General features: G+C 48.6%; 1 protein-coding gene across 1 annotated transcript in view; it reads left to right on the top strand.

Annotated features, from left to right (window-relative positions):
* LOC140198317 (butyrophilin subfamily 1 member A1-like) overlaps positions 1–15945 on the top strand; it is a 47155-nt gene extending 31210 nt beyond the window's left edge. Inside the window, exons 8-13 of the mRNA XM_072259408.1 lie at positions 379–405; positions 1998–2024; positions 5777–5803; positions 6064–6090; positions 11233–11259; positions 13950–15945. Coding sequence (XP_072115509.1) covers positions 379–405; positions 1998–2024; positions 5777–5803; positions 6064–6090; positions 11233–11259; positions 13950–14476 — 662 coding nt within the window. The 3' untranslated portion in view covers positions 14477–15945. The remainder of the gene's footprint in view (positions 1–378; positions 406–1997; positions 2025–5776; positions 5804–6063; positions 6091–11232; positions 11260–13949) is intronic.
* The last annotated feature ends 6721 nt before the right edge of the window (positions 15946–22666 follow it).

Below are 22666 nucleotides of genomic sequence, written 5' to 3'. Positions count from 1 at the left end.
CTGACCAGCGAGTCCTAGTGAACAGTAAACAGTTAACCCACTGACCAGCGAGTCCTGGTGTATGGTAGACAGTTAACCCACTGACCAGCGAGTCCTAGTGAACGGTAAACAGTTAACCCACTGACCAGCGAGTCCTGGTGTACGGTAGACAGTTAACCCACTGACCAGCAAGTCCTGGTGTATGGTAGACAGTTAACCCACTGACCAGCGAGTCCTAGTGAACGGTAAACAGTTAACCCACTGACCAGCGAGTCCTAGTGAACGGTAAACAGTTAACCCACTGACCAGCGAGTCCTAGTGAACGGTAAACAGTTAACCTACTGACCAGCGAGTCCTGGTGTACGGTAATTTATCTTCTCTCTTTTCTCCCCTGTGCAGAACAAGAAAAGATTCGAGCGCAGCAGGGTAAGTGTGTTGGAGTGTTGGCACTGGTTACCACTTTCTGTGCGCTTCATATCTTCTTGAAGGTGGTGGTTAGGAAGACGTGGGGCGTGCTTGTGCTTGTTAGTCGAGGCGTTGAGTTTAAATCGTCACGTTATGTTGCAGCTTTATAAAGCTCTAGTTGGGCGACGTCTGGAGTACTGCACACGGTTCTGGGATATTGAGGCTTTGGAGCGAGTGCAGACGAAGTTCACCGGGGTGCTGTCTGGATTAGAGGGCATGTGCGATAACTAGAGGCTGGACACACTTGGCTCGTTTTCTCTGGAGCGTCAGAGGGAGATCTGACAGAGGTTTACAAGATTATGAGAGGCATGGAGAGTATCTTTCTCCCAGGGGTGAAATGTCTAATACCAGAGGCCATGTAGTGAAGCTGAGAGGGGGAATTTCAAAGGAGATATCAGGAGCAAGTGCTTTTTTTCTTGCACAGAGAGTGGAGGGTGGCTGGAATGCGCTGTCTGCGGTGGTGAGATGCAGATACATTAGAGACTTGTAAGAGACGTTTAGATAGGCACATGACTGTCTGAAAATGAAGGGATAGGTACATGGATGGGAGAGGTCTGGAGGGTTATGGACTGGATGCAGGTCAATGGGACTAGCGGAATAACGTTTCGGCATAGACTAGTAGGGCCGAATGGCCTGTTTTCTGTGCTGTAGCATTCTGTAGTTCTATGTAGACACCGTGTAGGTGGAAGGGATTAGTTTAGTTGGCCCTTTAATTTAATTGGTTGACTACAACATTGTGGGTGATCTTCCTGTTCCTGTACTGGTCTGCGTTTAAGGTCAGCCAGGATCGTGAGGGGATCCGCACGGTTTGCTGGAGCTGGTGGTGTAAGGGAATCGTTTGTGAAGTGCACGGGTCATGGGAACGTGCAAGTGCCAGAGCGCGGTCGTCCGCGTGCTGGGAGGGACGACCACTGGACGTTAGCGCTGAACTCAGAGAAGGCACGGTGAACCCTGGGGCCTGTTCCTGGGCGGTCGTCCGCGTGCTGGGAGGGACGACCACTGGACGTTAGCGCTGAACTCAGAGAAGGCACGGTGAACCCTGGGGCCTGTTCCTGCGCGGTCGTCCACGTGCTGGGAGGGACGACCACTGGACGTTAGCGCTGAACTCAGAGAAGGCACGGTGAACCCTGGGGCCTGTTCCTGCGCGGGCGGCCACGTGCTGGGAGGGACGACCACTGGACGTTAGCGCTGAACTCAGAGAAGGCACGGTGAACCCTGGGGCCTGTTCCTGCGCGGTCGTCCGCGTGCTGGGAGGGACGACCACTGGACATTAGCGCTGAACTCAGAGAAGGCACGGTGAACCCTGGGGCCTGTTCCTGCGCGGTCGTCCACGTGCTGGGAGGGACGACCACTGGATGTTAGCGCTGAACTCAGAGAAGGCACGGTGAACCCTGAAGCCTGTTCCTGCGCGGTCGTCCACGCGCTGGGAGGGACGACCACTGGATGTTAGCGCTGAACTCAGAGAAGGCACGGTGAGCCCTGAAGCCTGTTCCTGCGCGGGCGGCCATGTGCCGCTCTGCTCCGTGAATAATTGTTGTCTCTGTCTCTTTCAGAGAAGAACGACTTGCTGGAACAGATGGGTGAGTGGCGGTCCTGGGACAGACCCGGCGATGGCAGTGCAGGGGGTGGGGAGAGGAGAGGAAGGGAGGGCTGGGCTGGATGCTCTCTCCTCAAGCTGCTGGGCTATCGTTTCACAAAGGCTCCGAGCACAGCCGGCGAAGTCAATGACAGCTACCCCCGGGAGGGCATCTGCGTCCTGCGTTGCGTGAAACTCTGTTCAGGATGCACACAGAGGATCTTTAGGATGTGTTCCCTGGTTCAAGTCTCACTTACCAGCTGAAGCAACCGTCCTGCCTCTTTCATAATGTTATGTTTCTGTAAGGTCCCCTCTCATTCTTCTGAATTCTAGTGAATTCAGTCTCTCCTCATAGGCTAAACCCCTCGTAAGACTGTAAGACACAGCTTATCACGTCTGCTCTGCTATTCCAGCATAGCTGATTTACTATCCCTCTCCAGCCATTCTCTGCCTTCTCCCTGTAACCTTTGGTGCCCTGCCTGATCAAGAACCTATCAACCTTGGCGTTAAATGCACTCAACGACTTGGCCTCTACAGCCGTCTGTGACAATGAATTCCACAGATTCTCCACCCGCTGGACAAAGGAATTCCTCCTCATCTCTGATTTAAATGGACTGTGCCCTCTGGTCTTGGACCCCCCCCCCCACCCCACTATAGGAAACAGCTTCTCCACATCCACTCTATCCAGGCCTTTCAACACCCAGCAGGTTTCAGTGAGGTTTCTCTCCCCCCCCCCCCCCCCCCATTCTTGTAAACTCTGGTGAGTACAGGCACAGAGCTATCCAACACCTCTCAGGCACTAACGCTTCTATTCACGGAATCGTCCTTGTGAAGCTCCTCTCCAAAGTCACTACATCCTTTCTTAGATAAGGGGCCCAAAACTGCTCTCAGTACTCCCAAGTGCGGTCTGACCAATGCCTGATAAAGCCTCAACATTACAGCCTTGCCTTTATATTCTAATCCTCTCAAGATGAATGCTAACATTGCATTTGCCTTCCTCCCCCACTGACCTAACCTGCAAATTAACCTTTAGGGAATCCTGCACAAGCACTCACAGATCTCCTTGTACCTCTGATTTTTCTCCACCTTTATAAAATAGTCTACACCTTTATCTACCATATGGCCATATATGTCACTGTACGATACTTCATTTGCCTCTTTGCCCGTTCTCCTGAGCTGTCTTAAGTCCTCTGCAGACTCTCTGCCCCTCCACCTGTCTTTGTATTGTCTGCAAACTTGGCCACAAACCCATCAATTCCATCACCCTAATCGTTGAGAAAGAATGTGAAAAGAATGTGTTCCCTGTAGGACAGCACTGATCATCAGTCGTCATCTCCGGAATTGACCTGCTGAACCTTCTGCACCGCCCCCGAAGACATACCGCTATATCTTTCCTCAAGGGGGAAGGAGAGCAGAACTGCCCGCAGTACTCCCAGCCATGGCCTGACCACTGCCCTGTCCAGTTCACTGCCCGCAGTACTCCCAGCCGTGGTCTGACCACTGCCCTGTCCAGTTCACTGCCCGCAGTACTCCCAGCCATGGCCTGACCATTGCCCACAGTACTCCAGCTGTGGCCTGACCACTGCCCTGTCCAGTTCACTGCCCGCAGTACTCCCAGCCGTGGCCTGACCACTGCCCACAGTACTCCCAGCTGTGGTCTGACCATTGCCCACAGTACTCCAGCTGTGGTCTGACCATTGCCCACAGTACTCCAGCTGTGGTCTGACCATTGCCCACAGTACTCCCAGCTGTGGCCTGACCACTGCCCTGTCCAGTTAACTGCCCACAGTACTCCAGCTGTGGCCTGACCATTGCCCTGTCCAGTTAACTGCCCACAGTACTCCCAGCTGTGGCCTGACCACTGCCCTGTCCAGTTCACTGCCCGCAGTACTCCCAGCCATGGCCTGACCACTGCCCACAGTACTCCAGCTGTGGTCTGACCATTGCCCACAGTACTCCCAGCTGTGGCCTGACCACTGCCCTGTCCAGTTAACTGCCCACAGTACTCCCAGCTGTGGCCTGACCACTGCCCTGTCCAGTTCACTGCCCGCAGTACTCCCAGCCATGGCCTGACCATTGCCCACAGTACTCCAGCCATGGCCTGACCATTGCCCACAGTACTCCAGCTGTGGTCTGACCATTGCCCACAGTACTCCCAGCTGTGGCCTGACCACTGCCCTGTCCAGTTAACTGCCCACAGTACTCCAGCTGTGGCCTGACCATTGCCCACAGTACTCCCAGCTGTGGCCTGACCACTGCCCTGTCCAGTTAACTGCCCACAGTACTCCCAGCTGTGGCCTGACCACTGCCCTGTCCAACTGCAGCATAACCTCCCTGCTCTTAAATTCAGTCCCTCTTCCAATGAAAGCCAATCTTCCAATTGCCTTCTTGAACGTTTGCAGGATCGGGGTGGGACCAGCGCAGGATGGGATGGAATGATAGAAAACTGCATCTCAGTAACAGACCCTTCAGCCCGTCAAATCAGTGACAGAATGTTACTCTGCATAGTCCGGTCAACATGCACCTGGCCCCTAGCCCTCCATACCCTTTATGTCCATGTACCTATCCCAATTACTCTCAGGTGGTGAAACGGTTTAATGTTGAGGCTTTTATAAGTCACTGATAAGGCCCCATTTGGAGTATTTTGAGCAGTTATGGGCTCCTTATCTAAGGAAGGATGTGCTGACATTGGAGAGGGTTCAGGGGAAGTTCACGAGAATGATTCGGGGTTACCATATGAGCACGAATTGATGGCTCTGGGCCTGAATTCAGAAGAAACCTGTCCAATGTTGAAAAGCTTCAATAGAGTGGCTGTGGAGAGGATGTTTCCTGTAGTGGAGGGAGTCCAGGACCAGAGGGCACAGCCTCAGAATAGAGGGACGTCCAATTAGAACAAAGCTGAGGAGGAATTTCTCGAGCCTGAGAATGGTGAATCTGTGGGATTGGTTGCCCCAGGTGGCTGTGAAGGTCAAGTCACTGGTATATTTGGGGCAGAGGTTGATAGATTCTTGGTTAGTCAGGGCATGAAGGGATATGGGGAGAAGGCAGAGGGAATGGATCAGCCATGATGAAACGGTGAAGCAGACCTGATAGGCCAATGGCCTAATTCTGCCCCTGTATCGTATGGTCTTATGGTCTAACTCTAACCTGTGTCCAACCCTGGTGCTGGCAGCTGGCTTCACAATCTCACCACCCTCTGACTGAAGCTGTTCACCCTCATCTTCCCTTTGAACTTTTCACCTTTCACCCTTAACCCATGACCTCTAGTTCCAGTCTCACCCACCCTCAGTGGGAAAAGGGCAGCCGTGACGGTGTTGAATGCTAGGACAGGTTCAAGGGGCCGAATGGCCCACTCATCCTGTTCTCCGGTGGCAGTGATACAACATAATAGAGATGGCACTCCACACCCGGAGAGAAGCATGCTCACCAGCCCATCCAACCTTGTGGGGGTGAGAGGTGTTGGTACTGGGACAAGGTTTGGGTTAGAATTCCCTGAGAATCTTGCAGGAGGGGGGGGGGTCTGTAATGGCCATGGGAGCAGAAACTTGGTTTTGGGTTTTAATCACACACACAGACCCCGAGATGCAGAGGCAGACACTCTTGGAAGAACTTGGCAAGTTAGGCAGCATATCCTCTACGTGGACGCTGCCTGACCTGCTGAGTTCCTCCAGCGTTTTGTCCAGATTTCCAGCATCTGCAGAGTCTCCTGTATTTTTGATGTGGAGTTTAATATGCTGTGTGTCCTTTCTCTTTCAGAAAAACAAAAGCTGGCTGCAAAATCAGGTACGAGTCATCCTGGCCCCAAACCTTTGTGTATTTGGCGGTGGTGTGTACCCCGCTACAGGGGGAGTAACGTGGCCTCTGCCGCGGTGCTGAGACAGCAGTATGCGATGAGGTTGAGGGAGCATGTGTGGTGGGGCAAGGGGACGGGGGGTGGTGGCACGGTGGCTGGGAGAATACCTGAAGTGAGTTCATAGTCAACACTGGCAAAGGAACACCGATCAGACTCTAATGCAATATCACGATCTCTCCTTCTCTTTCAGAGTACGATGCGCTCCTCCACACCATAGGTAAGCTGCTTTTGGAAACCATAGAACGGCACAGGCCCTTCGGCCCAGAATGTTGTGCCTAGCCCAACTCTAACCTAGTCCAAGGACAATCTAACCCTTCCCTCCCACATAGCCCTCCATTTCTCTCTCATCCACGTGCCTTTCTAAGTCTCTTAAATGTCCCAGAGGTCCCCTTTATACTTTCACTTGATAATCATGCCCCGCTGTATTGCCCACTTCTGCCCTGGGAAAAAGTTTCTGTCCGTCTACTTGACCTGTGTGCTTGTTTATAAAGGTTCTCTTCTTATGGACCACTTTCGTGGAATGATGGTCTGTGTGTCTGTTCTGCGGCCCTGCCGCTCACCATGCAAGTCCTGTCCTGCTCGATCCTCGCAAAGTGCAACACCTCACACTTGTCTGCATTTAAGTTCCATCTGCAAGTTTTTGTCTGTCTGCAGGGATTTTTTTTTCTCTCAAGTCGAGGAGCATATTCTGTCTGAGTAGCCTCCAATCTGACAGCGTGAACATTGATTTCTGTAACTTCCTTAAGGCATAGGAGCAGAATGAGGCCATTCAGCCCATCGAGTATGCTCCCTCATTTCACTATGGCTGATCCTGGATCCCATTCAACCTCACACACCTGCCCCCTCACCGCATCCCTTGATGCCCCGGCCAATCAGGAATCTATCGACTTTCACGTTAAATATACCCACAGACTTGGCCTCCACACAATCTGGCAGAGCATGCCACAGATTCACCTCTCTTTGGCTAAAAACATTCCTCCTTACCTCTGTTCTAAAAGGTCACCTCTGAAGTTTGAGGCTGTGCTCTCTAGTTTCGGATACCCCCACCAGGGGAGACATCCTCTCCACATCCACCCTATCTAGTCCTTTCAACGTTCAGTTGCTTTCAATGAGATCTCCACGCATGCTTCTGAATTCCAGTGAGTACAGGCCCAAGGCTGCCAAATGCTCCTCCCCTTCATTCCTGGAATCGTCCTTGTGAACCTCCTCTGGACTCTCTCCAATGACAACACACCTTTTCTGAGATGAGGGGCCCAAAACTGTTGACAGTACACCAAGTGTAACCTGACTAGTGTCATATAAAGCCTCAGCATTATCTCCTTGCTTTTATATTTTATTCCTCTTGAAATTAATGCCAACAATGCATTTGCCGTCTTAACCACAGACTCAACCTGTGAATTAACCCTCTGGGAGTCTTGCACAAGGATTCCCAAGTCCCTTTGCACCTCTGATGTTTGAACCGTCTCCCCACTTCGATAATAGTCCACGTTATTGTTCCTTTAACCAAAATGCATTATCATACATTTCCGAACACTGTATTCCATCTGCCACTTTTTTGCCCATTCTTCCAATTTGTCTGTCCTTCTGAAATTGCATTACCTTCTCAGCACTACCTACCCCTCTTTGTATCATGTCAAACTTTGCCACAAAGCCACCAATTCCATTCTCTGAATCATTGACAAACAATGTGAAAAGTAATGGTCCCAATACCGACCCCTGAGGAACACCACTCGTCACTGGTAGCCAATCTGTATTCCCACTCGCCGGCTCCTGCCTGTCAGCCATTCCGCTATCCATGCCAGTATCTTTCCTGTATCTCCTTAGGATTTTATCTTGTTAAGCAGCCTCTGCTATGCCTACTCTGCTTGTTACTTCCTCAAAGAACTCTTAACAGATCTGTCAGGCAAGATTTCCCTTTGCAGAAACCATGCTGACTTTGAATTATTTTATCATTAGTCTCCAAGTACCCCCGAAACCTTATCCTTAATAATAGACTCCAACACTTTCCCGACCACTGAGGTAAGACTAACTGGCCTATAATTTTCTTTCTTTTGTCTTCCTTCCTCCTTAAAGAGTTGAGTGACATTTGCAATCTTCCAGTCCTCTGGGACCGTACCAGAATCAAATGATTCTTGAAAGATCATGACCAATTCATCCGTTATCTCTTCAACCAACTTCTATCAGTCTGGGATGTAGTCCATCTGGTCCAGGTGACTTATCCAACTTCAGACATTTCAGTTTGCCTGGCACATTTTCTTTTGTAATAGCAATGACACTCACTCCTGCTTCCTGACACTCACTGATCTCTGTCACACTGCTAGTGTCTTCCACAGTGAAGACAGATGCAAAATACTCATTAAGTTCATCTGCCATTTCTTTGTCGCCCATAACTACCTCACCAGCATCATTTTCCAGTGGTCCAATATCAACTCTCACCTCCCTTTTACTCTTCATATAATTGAAAAACTTTCAGCATCATGCTTTATATTATTGGCTAATCTGCCTTCATATTTCATCTTTTCCCTTCTTAGAGCTTTTTAGTTGCATTTTGTTGGATTTTAAATACTTCCCAATCATCCAACTTCCTCCCACTCACTTTTGCTACATTATTTGCCCTTTCCTTGGCTTTTATACAGTACTCAACTTCCCTTGTCAGCCACAGTTGCCTATCTCTGCCATTTGAGAACAACAACTGTGGGATATATCTGCCCTGTGCCTTGTGAACTATTCCCAGAAACTTCAGCCATCTCTGCTCTGCCGTCATCCCTGCCAGTATCCTCCTCCAATCCACCTGGGCAAGCTCCTCTCTCTTGCCTCTGTAGTTCCCTTTATTCCATTGCGATACTGATACATGTGAGTTCTGCTTCTCCCTCTCAAACTGCAGCACCAATTCAATCATATCATGATCACTACCTCCTAAGGGTTCCTTTACATTGAGCTCCCTAATTAGATCTGGGTTGTTACAGAACACCCAATCTAGGATGGTCTTTCCCTGAATAGGATCAAGCACAAGCTGCTCTAAAAAGCCATCTCACAGGCATTCAACAAACTCCCCCCTCGCGATCCGACATCAGCTTGATTTTCCCAATCCTCTTGCATGTTGAAGTCCCCCATTACAACTGTGACATTACCCTTATCACATGCCTTTTCCAGCTCCCTTTGCAAACTCAACCCCAATTCTTAGCTTCTATTTGGTGGTCTATATATGACACCCATAATGGTTTCTTTTTTACCCTTGCAATTTCTTCACTCCACCCACAGAGATTCGACATTCTCTGACCCTCTGTCCCTCTTTCTAATGATGTTATTTCCTCTTGCCGACAGAGCCACACCGCCACCTACGCCTTCCTGCCTACCCTTTCGATATAAAGTAAATCCTTTGATGTTAAACCCCAACTATGGCCGCCTTTCAGCCACAGCTCAGTGATGCTCACAATGTCACACCGACCAATCTCTAATTGTGTCTTGAGTTCGTCCACCTTATTCTGTATGCTACAAACCTTATTCCGAACTTCCAGTTATTTCTCCCCTTCTTTCTCTCTTTTTCGATTCCCCATTTTGATTTCCCTCTTGCCCCCTTCTCTTCTCACCTGCCCAACCCTCCCTCTGTTTCCCCTCCTCCTTCCCTTTCTCCCATCGTCCACTCTCTTTTGTCAGGTTCCTCCTTCCACCTGTCACCCTTCACCTCTTCCACCTATCACCTCCCAAATTCTTACTTCATCCTCTCCCGTCCCCCACCCCACCTTCCACCTCACCTATCTCCTGCCGGCTCGTCCTCCTCCTCTTCCCCTGCCGCCTTATCTTGGCTTTTGCCCCCTTTCTGTGCAGTCCTGATGAAAGGTCTTGACCCGAAACATCAACTGTGTATTCCTCTCCGTGGTTGCTGCCTGACCTGCTGAGTTGCTCCAGCATTTCGTCTGTGTTGCTCTTTCTCCACTGTAAATGTGCTTGTAAGACCACCAGCACTGCCTTGTGGAGGTCTTTGGTTCATTCTTCACTCCACTCGGCCCTTGAGACGCCTGGTCCCAGTATCTGCTGTGGGTAGGCCCTGCCCAATAGAGTTGCAGTTGTCGAAACCAGCAGGGAGTGGGGTGGGGCTGCAAATACCGGAAACTAGAATTAAAATTGGTCAACAACGCCAAAGATTGAAAGATTAGATATATTTGTCCTTCGTACTTCAAGACACAGTGAAATGCATCGTTTTACGACGATGATCAACAGGGTCCAAGTTGTACTAGCGACCCAGGTTCAATTCGTACCGCTGTCGGCATTCTCGTGACCACTTAGGTTTCCTCCCACGGTCCAAGGTCGTACCGGTTGGTAGGTGAATTGTTCACTGGGTGTAATTGGGCAGTGTGGGCCCGTTACCATGGTGAATTGTTCACTGGGTGTAATTGGGCAGTGTGGGCCCGTTACCATGGTGAGTTGTTCACTGGGTGTAATTGGGCAGTGTGGGCCCGTTACCATGGTGAATTGTTCACTGGGTGTAATTGGGCAGTGCAGGCTCATTGGGCCGGACCCGTTACCATGGTGAGTTGTTCACTGGGTGTAACTGGGCAGTGCAGGCTCATTGGGCCGGACCCGTTACCATGGTGAGTTGTTCACTGGGTGTAATTGGGCAGTGTGGGCCCGTTACCATGGTGAATTGTTCACTGGGTGTAATTGGGCAGTGCAGGCTCATTGGGCCGGACCCGTTACCATGGTGAGTTGTTCACTGGGTGTAATTGGGCAGTGCAGGCTCATTGGGCCGGACCCGTTACCATGGTGAATTGTTCACTGGGTGTAATTGGGCAGTGCAGGCTCATTGGGCCGGACCCGTTACCATGGTGAATTGTTCACTGGGTGTAATTGGGTAGTGTGGGCCCGTTACCATGGTGAATTGTTCACTGGGTGTGATTGGACAGTGTGGGCTTATTGGGCCGTCTGCTCTGTTGCTGTGCTGTATCTCTAAATAAATATCTTTCATCTATTAATATAATTGAGGCCACGTCATTGAGTATATTTAAAGTGGATATTGGTAGGTACTTAGTCAGGGCGTCAAAGATTAGAGGAAGAAGGGAGGAGAACGTGGTTGAGAGGGATAAGTCAGCCATGATGGAATGGTGCAGCAGCCTCGATGGGCCAGTTGGCCAAATCTGCTGCTATGTCATGTGACCTTAAATAAAGGACTGTGCTGGGCAAGTGTCACCACATCACCATTGCCTGCCCTCATTTACTACCCTAACCTGTACGTCTTTGGAACTGACTGGGGGTCCAGCAGAACTGGATGGGCCGAGTGGCTGTTCTGTATTCTGTCGACATTAATATTGTTTTTTTTTCTCTCTCTCCTCTCTTCCCCCACCCCCGCCGTCTCTTCCAGAGTGGGAAAAGATGTTGCGATGTGCAGGTAGGCCCGGTGCTGTCGGGGTGTGTTGTGGGGGTGGGGGTGGCGTAGTCAATTGAAGGGCCTGATAACCCCCCCCCCACAGGAACTGAAGCACGATAAGCAGGGAGAGGGAGGTGGGAGGGGTGACGTGCTGTGGAAACCCAAGGGTGAGAAGCTCTCTTTAAGGCAAGGCAGTGGGGGAAGGCATCATTGGCGAAAAGCGGGTTGGGGGGATTGTGTGACAGTGGAGATTCCCAGGAACGGTGTAGAATGCAGTTAATTTGGGGGATGGGGGGGGTGATTCTGAGTGGTGGGGAGTGACCTGGAGCGAGGCATCAATCAGGAGAGCAGATCCTAGTCTGGCGTCGCGGGTGGGGGGGTGGATACGTATCGGGAACGTGACGTCCCTTCTGATGAAGCTGTCATTCTCGAGGTTGGGAGAGCCACAGTTCAGAAGCGATGGTCAGGATCTAACTTCCCGCTGGGAGGGGTGGGATTAGGTGCTAATGTTTCACTGGGAGAGTTTGGGGGGGGGGTGGGGGTTGGGATTTGTGGTAATTAAACCTTGTTTCTCACTAACATCCAAAGTGATTCCCATTAAGTGAATCTGGGTTTTAGGAAAGTGAGTCAGGGTTCTGCTGCACCTGGGTCTTCTGAACAAGATCAGAGCCTGTGGTATTACAGGAGAGATTGTAGCACGGATAAAGCGGTGGCTGATTAGCAGGAGGCAAAGAGTGGGAATAACAGGACTGGCTGCTGGTGATTAGTGGTGTTCCACAGGGATCTGTGTTGGAGCCGATTCTTTTGACATTACATGGCAATGATTTGGATGGTGGGGTTGATGGCTTTGCAGATGATCTGAAGATGGGTGGAGGGGCAGGTAGTTTTGAGGAAGTAGAGAGGCTACAGAAGGAATTAGATTAGGAGAATGGGCAAAGAAATGGTAGGTGGAATGCAGTGTTGGGAAATGTGTGGTCATACACTTTGGTGGAAGAAATGAAAGGGTTGATTATTTCCTAAATGGAGAGAAGGTAGAAACAACAGGTAAAAGGGAGCTGGGAGTCCTTGTGCAGGATTTCCGAAGGGTTAATTTGCAGTTTGAGTCTGTGGTGAGGAACACGCATGGAATGTTAGCATTCATTTGGGAGGACCAGGATATAAAAGCAAGGATACAATGCTGAGCCTTTACAAGGCATTTTTCACGTCACACTTAGAGTATGGTGAGCAGATATGGGCCCCTGATCGGGGAAAGGATGTGCTGACATCGGAGAGCGACCAGAGGAGCTGCATGGGAATAATCCTGGGAATGAAAGGGTTAATGGATCAGGGGCGTTTGATGGCTCTGATCCTGTACTCGCTCTAGTTTAGAAGAATTGGGGGGGGGGGGTATCGAAGGCCTAGATAGAGTAGATGTGGTGAGGATATTTCCCATGGTAGTTGAGTCTTGGACCAGGGTGCACAACCTCATAACAGAGGGACATACATTTAGAACTAGGGTGAAGAGAAATTCCTTTAGCCAGATGAGGAGAATCTGTGGAAACCAAGTCATTGGATGTATTTAGAGCAGAGGTTGATAGGTAGCTGATTAGTAAGGACATGAAAGGTTGTGGGGAGAAGGCAAGAGAATGGGTTTGGGAGGAATGGTAAATCAGCCTTGATGGAATGGGAGAGCGAGACTCGATGGGCGGAATATCCTGTTCCTGCTCCTACGTCCTCTAGTCATGTGAAGCTGAAGTGTTGCTGAGCTTTCTTGGCTACAATATGATACAAGTATACCCCGTGACTGAACACTTACACACTGACAGGTGATTGTACAAACACAAGTATACCCCGTTACAGAAAGTTTACAGACTGACAGGCAATTATAGCAACACAAGCATATTCCATGACTGAAAGCTTATAGACTTATGTGATTGTACAAACACAAGGATAGTGTGTAACTAGAAGTTTACACACTGACATGCAATTGTACACACACCAGTAGTCCATGTGACAAAGTTTACAAACTGACAAGTGATTGTACAAAAATGTATACTCCTGTACAACCAGACAGGCGATTGTAAAGACACAAGTATTCTGCATGACATAAGGCTTGCTTACAGACAATTATACAAACACCAGTATGAACTGTGACAGAATGTTTACAGTCTGATAGGCGTTGTACAAACACGAGTATACACCATGACAGAAAGTTTACAGACAGACAGGCAATTGTGCAAACTCAAGTTTACCCTGTGACTGAAAGCGTACTGACTGACAGGTGATTGTACAAACTCCAGTATGCCCTGTGACAGAAAGTTTACACACTGACAGGCAATTTTTCAAATATGAGCAAGTGTAAAAGAAGCTTAAATTGCAAAAAAAAACACAAGAAAGCCCCAGCTTTGGCCACATCTGGAGTGTCGCACACAGTTTTGGTTGCTTTATCATAGGAAGAATGTTGAGGTTTTGCAGTGGGTGCGAAAGAGATTCACCAGGATGCTGCCTGGTTTAGAGAGTGCTGTCACGATAGGCTCGTGGGTTAGTTTCACCGGAGTGGCGGATGCTGAGGGGAGATCTGATTGAGGTTAATTAGATTATGAGAAGCACAGACGGTATTCTTTTTCCCGGGGTAGTAATGTCTGACACAAGAGGGCATGTGCTTAAGGTGGGAGGGGGATGTGAGAGGCCCCAGATTCCTGCCACCCACTCTGACGGCTCTCCACTTACAGTCACAGTCCGCCTGGACCCCGAGACCGCCAATGGAAACCTGGAGGTGTTTGAGGATGGGACGGCTGTCCGAGACGCGGGCGGCTGGCGCAATGTCACTGAGAATGACAGGAGGTTCGATCGGTACCCATTCCTGCTGGGCACGCAGGCCTTCGAGGCGGGTAAACACTACTGGGAGGTGTCGGTGGTCGAGTGCCCCAACTGGGACCTGGGGGTGGCCAGGAACTCGGTAGATCGCAAGGGCAGAGTCACCCTGTGCCCGGAGGAAGGCTACTGGTGCGTCAGCCATTGCTGGGACAGGTATGAAGTGAAGGGCTTGGAAAACAAAGACTTGAACCTGGGGGACAAGGTCGCCATCATCGGCATCTTCCTGAACTACGACGAGGGTATCGTCTCCTTCCACGACGCTGTCCGGAAACAGAAGCTACACTCCTTCGCCGCCACGTTTGTCGAACCCATCTACCCCTTCTTCTGCCCCTGGAGATGCCCGGAGCCATTGCGAATCACCCCTGTCCAATTGGAGGAATGAGTTCTCCCGACCCCATGGATAATCCGGGAGGCTTTTTGTTTCCCTGTGAATAACTGGGACCTGAGGGGACTCCCGTGTGTCTGGGGTGAGGGGATGTTTCAGTGTGACAGGGGTGGCCGCCTGTTGTGAATTGTTCACCACCCCTGCCCTTGTTTTGGGCGGGTTTAACCCTGTGCTGTTTAGGAGAAGTAGACAGCGGTGCTGAAAGCATTTGATGGGCTGAGTGGCCTTTTCTTGAATGTAAATAGCTTTCTGGTTAGTAATTATGCCAGAATGCCTAATCAGTGTTGATGTCCACAATTGCCTCTGAAGGGTGTCTCTCTGCAATCCAGGTTTCTCTTTACCACCAGCCCCCCATCTCAGTTCAGATCAACTTCATTTGCTTATCAAATGGACGTTGAATTTGTACAACGAGTGGATATGAAATGGATGTTTCTTCCTGTGAGGGAGTCTGGGACCAGACGGCACAGCGTCAGAATCGGGGGACATCTGTTTAGAGCAAGGAGGGATTTCTTAATCCAGACGGTGGGGAATGTGTGGAGTTCATCGCCACAGACAGCTGGGTGCACTTAAAGCTGAGTTTGGAGGGTTGGGTTGGGTTGAAAGGTTGTGGGGTTAAGAGGGATGAAATGGTGGAGCAGTCCAGTCTCGATGGGCTGAGTGGCCGAACTCTGCTCCTGTACCTCCTGGTTTTATGGAAATGCACCTTTTGTGTTAACAACCAGCACAACCTTAGGCCGAGCCGGAGACGGCCCGCAAGCGTTGCCACGCATTTCAGCGCCAACACCACAGGACCACGATGCTTCGCAGAACAACACAGAGGACGACAAAACAGCAGAACAAGGAACAAAACAAGACCTGCTCCTCCAGCCCCAGCGCTCCAGCCCCCAGCCCCCGGCCCCCGGACCCCGGCACGGACCGTCTTCGACCTCCGGCCCCACTTGCACTGGCAGATTCTCAGCCAGTCTCATTGCATGTTTTCTAGGAAGTTGGCCTGCTGACCCGTGCGCTCCTGGCAGCTCATCAGGGGATGTACAACAAACTGAAACCATTTGTACATATTTTATATTTGCGATACCAGGCCACAAAGCATGTGCGAGGAAACGTTATGAGTCAGCTGCACCTTTCCTCATCCCTGTCTGGCCCATTGTTGGAACTTGAATGCACATGAAGTCATTCCATAAGGAACCCCCTTCGAGCATTGCTGTCTCCCGCCACCCCTCGATGGGACTGTCTTGTTGCAGAGAAACAAGCCCAGGGCTCCCACTGATTCAGCGTTATTGGTGCATTCTAATGATTTTATATGTTCATATGAGGAAAATATGCAGTTTAATAGCCAAATGTGACTTAAAATGTTATGATGCTATTGACTTTATGTAAATAATTTATCACTATATATATTCATGTGAGGAAAATGTACACTGTGTGCTTATATACGTTTGTGAGAATAAACCCTTTTATAAATGAAATTGAGTGTATTAGCCAATAAGTGACTTACAGTTGACTTATCACCTATATTCTGGTCGTGATTAACATTCTCCCCCACCCCCCGTCAGAGAATATTGTCAATATTAAACTGGTCCGAGGTGCAGAAAAGGTGGGGACCCCTGTTTTATAATGTACCCTGTTTTAACTGGTTCAGTTTTTATAAGCAAGTCAATTTTATCACCAAAATACACAACACTACATAGTAACAAAATACCCCATTGAAACAACATGAATCAGATGGCTTCTCATGTGAAACGTCATTTTATGGCACCAATTTAAATAATCTATAAATTACAGTAAGAAATATATACAAATTTAATTTTGTACATGTTAAAAATTAAAAATTATGCAGTATTAAATGTTATAAAGATAAATTACATAGTGAGGTAGTGTTCATGGGCTGATTGTCCGTTCAGAGATCAGATGGCAGAGGGGAAGAAGCTGCTGCTAGAACATTGAGTGTGTGTGTCTTCAGGCTCCTGGACGGTAGTGAGACAAGCGCATGCCCTGGGTGCCAGGTGCTGCCTTTTTGAGGCAGGGGATTTTGAAGGTGTACCACTGAAATATAGTTGCTTCTTGTGCCTTCTTTGTAGGTTGGGCCCACAATGGATCTTTAGAGACGCCACAGAAACCTAAAACTGCTCACTCTGACCCCCTCAATGAGGACTGGTGTGTGTTCCCTCGATTTTCCTCTTCCTGAAATCCACAATTCGCCCCTTGGTCTTTACTGACATTGTGTGCGAGGTTGTTGTTGCGACACCACTCAACCAGCTGACCTATCTCATCGCTGTACGCCCCCCTGAAACTTCGCAATGTAGTCGCTAAATACACAAAATCATTATGAGAGCCACACCTTCACTGTACTGTACCGAATGGGATCTGAAGCATGAGACTGCAAAGAAAAGCCAATTACCTAAACGTGTAGAGGGCAGGAGAGTGGTGCTGACATCTGGGAGAGTGGACAGTCCTGTATTTACGTTTGACAGCATTTGGATTTTATTGCAGGAGCGCCCTCGTGTGGCAGTGTCCACAAACGAAGTTATCGCCCAGGATAATATCGCCGTTGTAACTCGGAACTTTGTGTGATCAGAGCCGGCTCTGTTATTTCTTGCTTGGTGACGATCATTGGGCGGGAACAGCCAAACTCTATCTGCCTGAATAAACAAAATTCAGATGCAACACTTTGAATTCAGTACTGCGCTTGGACAGATAGGTAGAATGACAGGATGGATTACAGACAACGAGTTGAACCCTTATTGTATACTGTAATAGTGATACATGGACAGTTAATTGGGCTGAATTAACTACAAGCTTACTAAACTGTTGAGTTGATTTCAAGGTAGTTTCCAGCTGTCTGTTGTGACTCTTTCCAAGTCTAGTTAGCTGATTGTATAGTCTTACCTACACCTTGAGCGGTGTTTTCTTTTCACTCCCCTGTTTCTTTCCTCCATTCCCCATTCTGGTTACCCTCTCACCCCTTCTCCCCACCTGACCATCAACTCCCTCTGGTCCCCTCCTCCTTCCCTTTCTCACATGGTTCACTCTCCTCTCCCATCAGATTCCTTCTTTCCTTCTCCAGCTCGTTACCTCTTCCACTTACCCCCTCCCAGCTTCTTAATTCACCCCCCCACTTTCTCCCCTCACATATCACCTGTCAGCTTGTACTTCTCTTTCCCCCCCCCCCCAACTTCTCTTTCTGGCTTCTGCCCCATTCCTTTCCAGTCCTGATGAAGGGTCTCGGCCTGAAAGTTAAGTGCATCATTAAAAAAAGATTTAGCAAGTTAGGGGGCATCTAAGCAGGGAAACATAGACTGTTTATTCTCCTCCATAGATGTTGGCTGACCTGCTGAGTTCCTGCAGAATTTTGTACATGTTACTCAAGATTTCCAACATCTGCAGAACCTCTTGTGCTTACGAACATTCAGGTGTGCCTGTGGCTGATATCTCCCCCCAGCTCCCTGCCTATTGTCTGCAGACCACAACTTCACCCTGATCTAATTTCATTACTTGCAAATTCAGATTCCCTGAAGCACACAAGCCTCCAAACCATGACAATTCAATGAGATCACCCCTCATTCTACTAAATTTCAGTGAGTACAGACCCAGAGCCATCGAATGTTCCTCATATGATAACCCTTTCATTCCCGGAATAATCCTTGTGAACCTCCTCTGGACCCTATCCAATGCCAGCACATCTCTTCTAAGATGAGGGACCCAAAACTGTTCACAATACTCAAGGTCAGGCCTCACCAGTTCCTTATAAAGCCTCAGCATCACATCCCTGCTCTTGTATTCTGGACCTCTTGAAATGAATGCTAACGTGCCATTTTCCTTTCTCAACACTGACTCAAACTGCAAGTTAACCTTCACGGTGTTCTACACAGGGACTCCCAAGTCCCTTTGCATCTCAGATTTTCTCCCCATTTGGGAAATAGTCTGCACATTTATATCTACTACCAAAGTGCATGACCATGCATTTCCCAACATAGTATTTCATTTGCCACTTTCTTACCCATTCTCCTAATCTGTCTAAATTCTTCTGCTTCCTACCTGATTCCTCATCACTACCTGTCCCTCCACCAACCTTTGTATCATCTGCAAACTGGGCAACAAAGCCATCAATTTCATCATCTAAATCATTTATATGCAGCATAAAAAGAAGTGAACCCAACACTGACCCCTGTGGAACACCACTAGTCACTGGCAGCCAACCAGAAAAGGATCCTTTTTATTCTCACTCACTACCTCCTACTAATCAGCCAGTAACTTTCCTGTAATGCCATGGGCTCTTAACTTGGTAAGCAGTCTCAATGTGTGACACCTTGCCAAAGGTCTTCTGATAGTCCAAGTATACAACATCCACTGCAACCCCTTTATCCTATGTGTAATCTCTTCAAGGAATTCCAACCAGTTCTTCAGCCAAGATTTTCCCTTAAGGAAACCATGCTGACTTTGTCTGATACTGTCCTGTATCATCAAGTACTCTATAACTTCATACTTAACAATTGACCCCAACATCTTCCCAACCACCGAGGTCAGGCTAACTGGTCTATAATTTCCTTTCTGCTGCCTTCCTCCTTTCTTAAAGAGTGAAGTGCTATTTGCAATTTTCCTGCCCTCTGGTACCATGCCTGAGTCCAATGATATTTGAAAGATCATTACCAATTCCTCCACAATCTTCACCACTACCTCTTCCAGAACCCTAGGGTGCAGTTCATCTGGACCAGGTGAGTTGCGTACATTCAGCTTTTTGAGCACCTATGCCCTTGTCATAGTAACTGCACCCACTTCACATCCCTCACACCCTTCAACATCTGGCACACTGTTAGTGTCTTCCACAGTGAAGACTGATGCAAAATACTCACTTACTTCATCTGCCATCTCCTTGTCCCCCGTTATTATTTCTCCAGTCTCATTTTCTAGTGGTTCTAATATACCCTCATCTCTCTTTTTCACATGAGAAAGCTTTTGATATTGTTTGCTAGCTTGCTTTCAAATTTCAACTTTTGCCTCTTAATGATTATTTTAGTTCCTCTCTGTAGGTTTTTTAAAAAGCTTCCCAATCCTCTATCTTCCCACTAATTTTTGCTTTGTTGTATGCCCTCTTTTTTGCTTTTACAAAAGCTTTGACTTTTCTTGTTGGCCATGGTTGTACTATTTTGCCATTTGAGTATTTATTTATCTTTGGAATACATCTATCCTGTACCTTCCTCATTTTTCCCAGAAACTCAAGCCATTGCTGCTCTGCTGTTATCCCTGCCAGCATCTCCTTCCAATTCATTTTGACAAACTCCTCTCTCATACCACTGTAATTTCCCTTACTCCATTGAAATACTGCAACGTCAGATTTTACTTTCTCTCAACCAAATTTCAAGCACAACTGAATCATATTGTGATCACTCAGTCCTTGGGGTTCCTTTACCTTAAATTCCCTAATCGCCTCCAGTTCATTACATAGCACCCAATCCAATATAGCTGATCCCCTAACAGGCTCAATGACAAACTGCTCTAAGAAGCCATCCCACAGGCATTCAACAAACTCACTCGCTTGAGATCTATTTCCAACCTGATTTTCCCAATCGACCCGCATGTTGAAATCTCCCATGACTATCATAACATTGCCCTTTTGACTTGCCTTTTTCATTTCATGTTGTAATCTGTGTTTCACATCCCAGCTACCGACGGGAGGCCGGTATATAACTGCCATCAGGGTCCTTTTACTCTTGCAGTTTCTTAACAACCTACATCTTCTGATCCTATGTCACATCTTTCCACTGATTTGTAAACACAAAATAATCTGCAGATGCTGGGGTCAAAGCAACACTCACAACACGCTGGAGGAACTCAGCAGGTCAGGCAACATCTGTGGAAAAGATCGGTCGACGTTTCGGGCCAGAACCCTTTGTCAGGACCCGAAACGTCGATCGATCGTTTCCATGGATGCTGCCTGACCTGCTGAGTTCCTCCAGCGTGTTGTGAGTGTTGCTTTCTACTGATTTGATGCCATTCTTTACCAGTAAAACCAAACCACCCCCTTTGCCTGCTTTCCTATTCCTCCGATATAATGTGTAACCTTGGACATTCAACTCCCAACTACAACCATCCTTCAGCCACGATTCAGTGATGGTCACAACGTCATACCTGACCATCTGTAATAGAGCAACAAGATCATCCAGCTTATTTCTTATCCTCTGTGCATTGAGATATAACACTTTGAGTACTGTATTTGCTACCCTTTTTGATTCTGCATCCCTAATGCACTGATACTCACCCTGCTGGCTGCAATTTTGTCCTGTCATCCACCTGCCCTTCCCGACAGTTAGACTGCACGCTATCTTCACTTTTTTTATCATGTGTCCTATTCTGAGTTCCTTTATTCTAGTTCCCAGCCCCCGGCCAAATTAATTTAAACCCTCCCCAACAGCTCTAACAAACCTGCCCGCGGGAATATTGGTCCCCCTCGGGTTCAGGTGCAACCGGTCACTTCTGAACAGGTCATACCTCCCCCAGAAGAGATCCCAATGATCCAAGAACCTGAAGCCCTGCCCCCTGCGCCAGCTTCTCAGCCACGCATTTATCTGCCAAATCATCCTGTTTCTGCCCTCACTGGTACGTGGCACAGGCAGCAACCCAGGAATGACTACCTGCGAAGTCCTGCTTCTCAACTTTCTACCTCGCTCTCTAAATTCTTTCTTCAGGACCTCTTTACTTTTCCTCCCTGTGTCGTTGGTACCAATCTGTACCAAGGCACCTGCCGGCTCTCCCTCCCCCTCCAAGATGCTTTGTACGCGGTTCGAGGGAGTCAAACCCTGTTCGGTGGTCAATGGCGTCTGCAGTGTTCCAGATAAACGGGAGAGGGGAGAGAGCAATTTGGAATAAATACAGAGATTTTATTTTTTTTTAGAGATCTTCTTTCGCTGCTCTCTTAAATTAAAACAACCTTCCTCAAAAGATAATTGGTAGGTCCGCTTTTCTGAAGTACGCTCCTAAACCGTGGAATTCAGTAACTAAAACTATAAGTAATGCAGAATCAGCTGACACTTTCAGACACCAGCTCAAAACCTACTTATTTACCTTGCTTTTAATTATCATTTTATTTTCACGTTTATTTTTATTTTATTTTCACATTTGTGTTTTTATCCGATCGTAAAGCATTTTGAAATGCGTCACCTGTATGAAAAGTGTTCCATACGTAAGGTTAGGGTCTCGATGAAGGGTCTCGGCCCGAAGCATTGACTCTAATTTTCTACTTTTTTTCCCCCATAGATGCTGCCTGGCCTGCTGAGTTCCCCCAGCATTGTGTGTGTGTGTTGTCTTGATATCGGGGTGAGATCCCTCATGATGTGATTGGCTCTCTTCCCGCACCTCTCTGAATATATGATCAGAGATTAAGGGAGCTAGGGCTTTACTCTTTGGAGAGGAGGAGGATGAGAGGAGACATGACAGAGGTGTACAAGATAATAAGAGGAATAGATAGCGTGGATAGCCAGCGCCTCTTCCCCAGGGCACCACTGCTCAATACAAGAGGACATGGCTTTAAGGTAAGGGGTGGGAAGTTCACGGGGGATATTAGAGGAAGGTTTTTTACTCAGAGAGTGGTTGGCGTGTGGAATGCACTGCCTGAGTCAGTGGTGGAGGCAGATACACTAGTGAAGTTTAAGAGACTACTAGACAGGTATATGGAGGAATTTAAGATGGGGGGTTATATGGGAGGCAGGGTTTGAGGGTCGGCACAACATTGTGGGCCGAAGGGCCTGTACTGTGCTGTACTATTCTGTATCCCATACGGGCCAAATGCCGGCAATGGGAATTAGCAGAGCATGGAGTAGCTGGGCCGAAGGGCCGGTTTCCTTTCTTTGGCTTGTTTTACACGCCGACTCAAAAAAAATTCGCGTGGCAGTTTTAAAATTCCGTTTCTTGAATAGTAAAGAATCCCCCCGCTTCCCCCTTGCCTCTCCTCCAGATCTACTCCGCCATCGCCCACCGACAGGAGGGATCGCTTTGTTAAGACGATCCACCGCCGGGGGGGCTGGGACACCCGGCGGCCGGAGGAGGGATGCAGAGGGAGCGCCCCGCCCGCGGCCGGGGGAGGGGTGGCGAGGAAGCGCGGCCCTGGCATGTGATGTGCAGGTGTGCGCTCCGCCTCCGCCGATCCATAGCTATTAGTCACGGGTTCGACTCACCCTCCACCCCAGTCGATGT

Source organism: Mobula birostris, chromosome 5 (assembly GCF_030028105.1).
Source record: "Mobula birostris isolate sMobBir1 chromosome 5, sMobBir1.hap1, whole genome shotgun sequence".
NCBI lineage: Eukaryota > Metazoa > Chordata > Chondrichthyes > Myliobatiformes > Myliobatidae > Mobula > Mobula birostris.
Note: the sequence above shows the minus strand (reverse complement) of the source record. Positions and strands in the feature narration are given on the sequence as shown.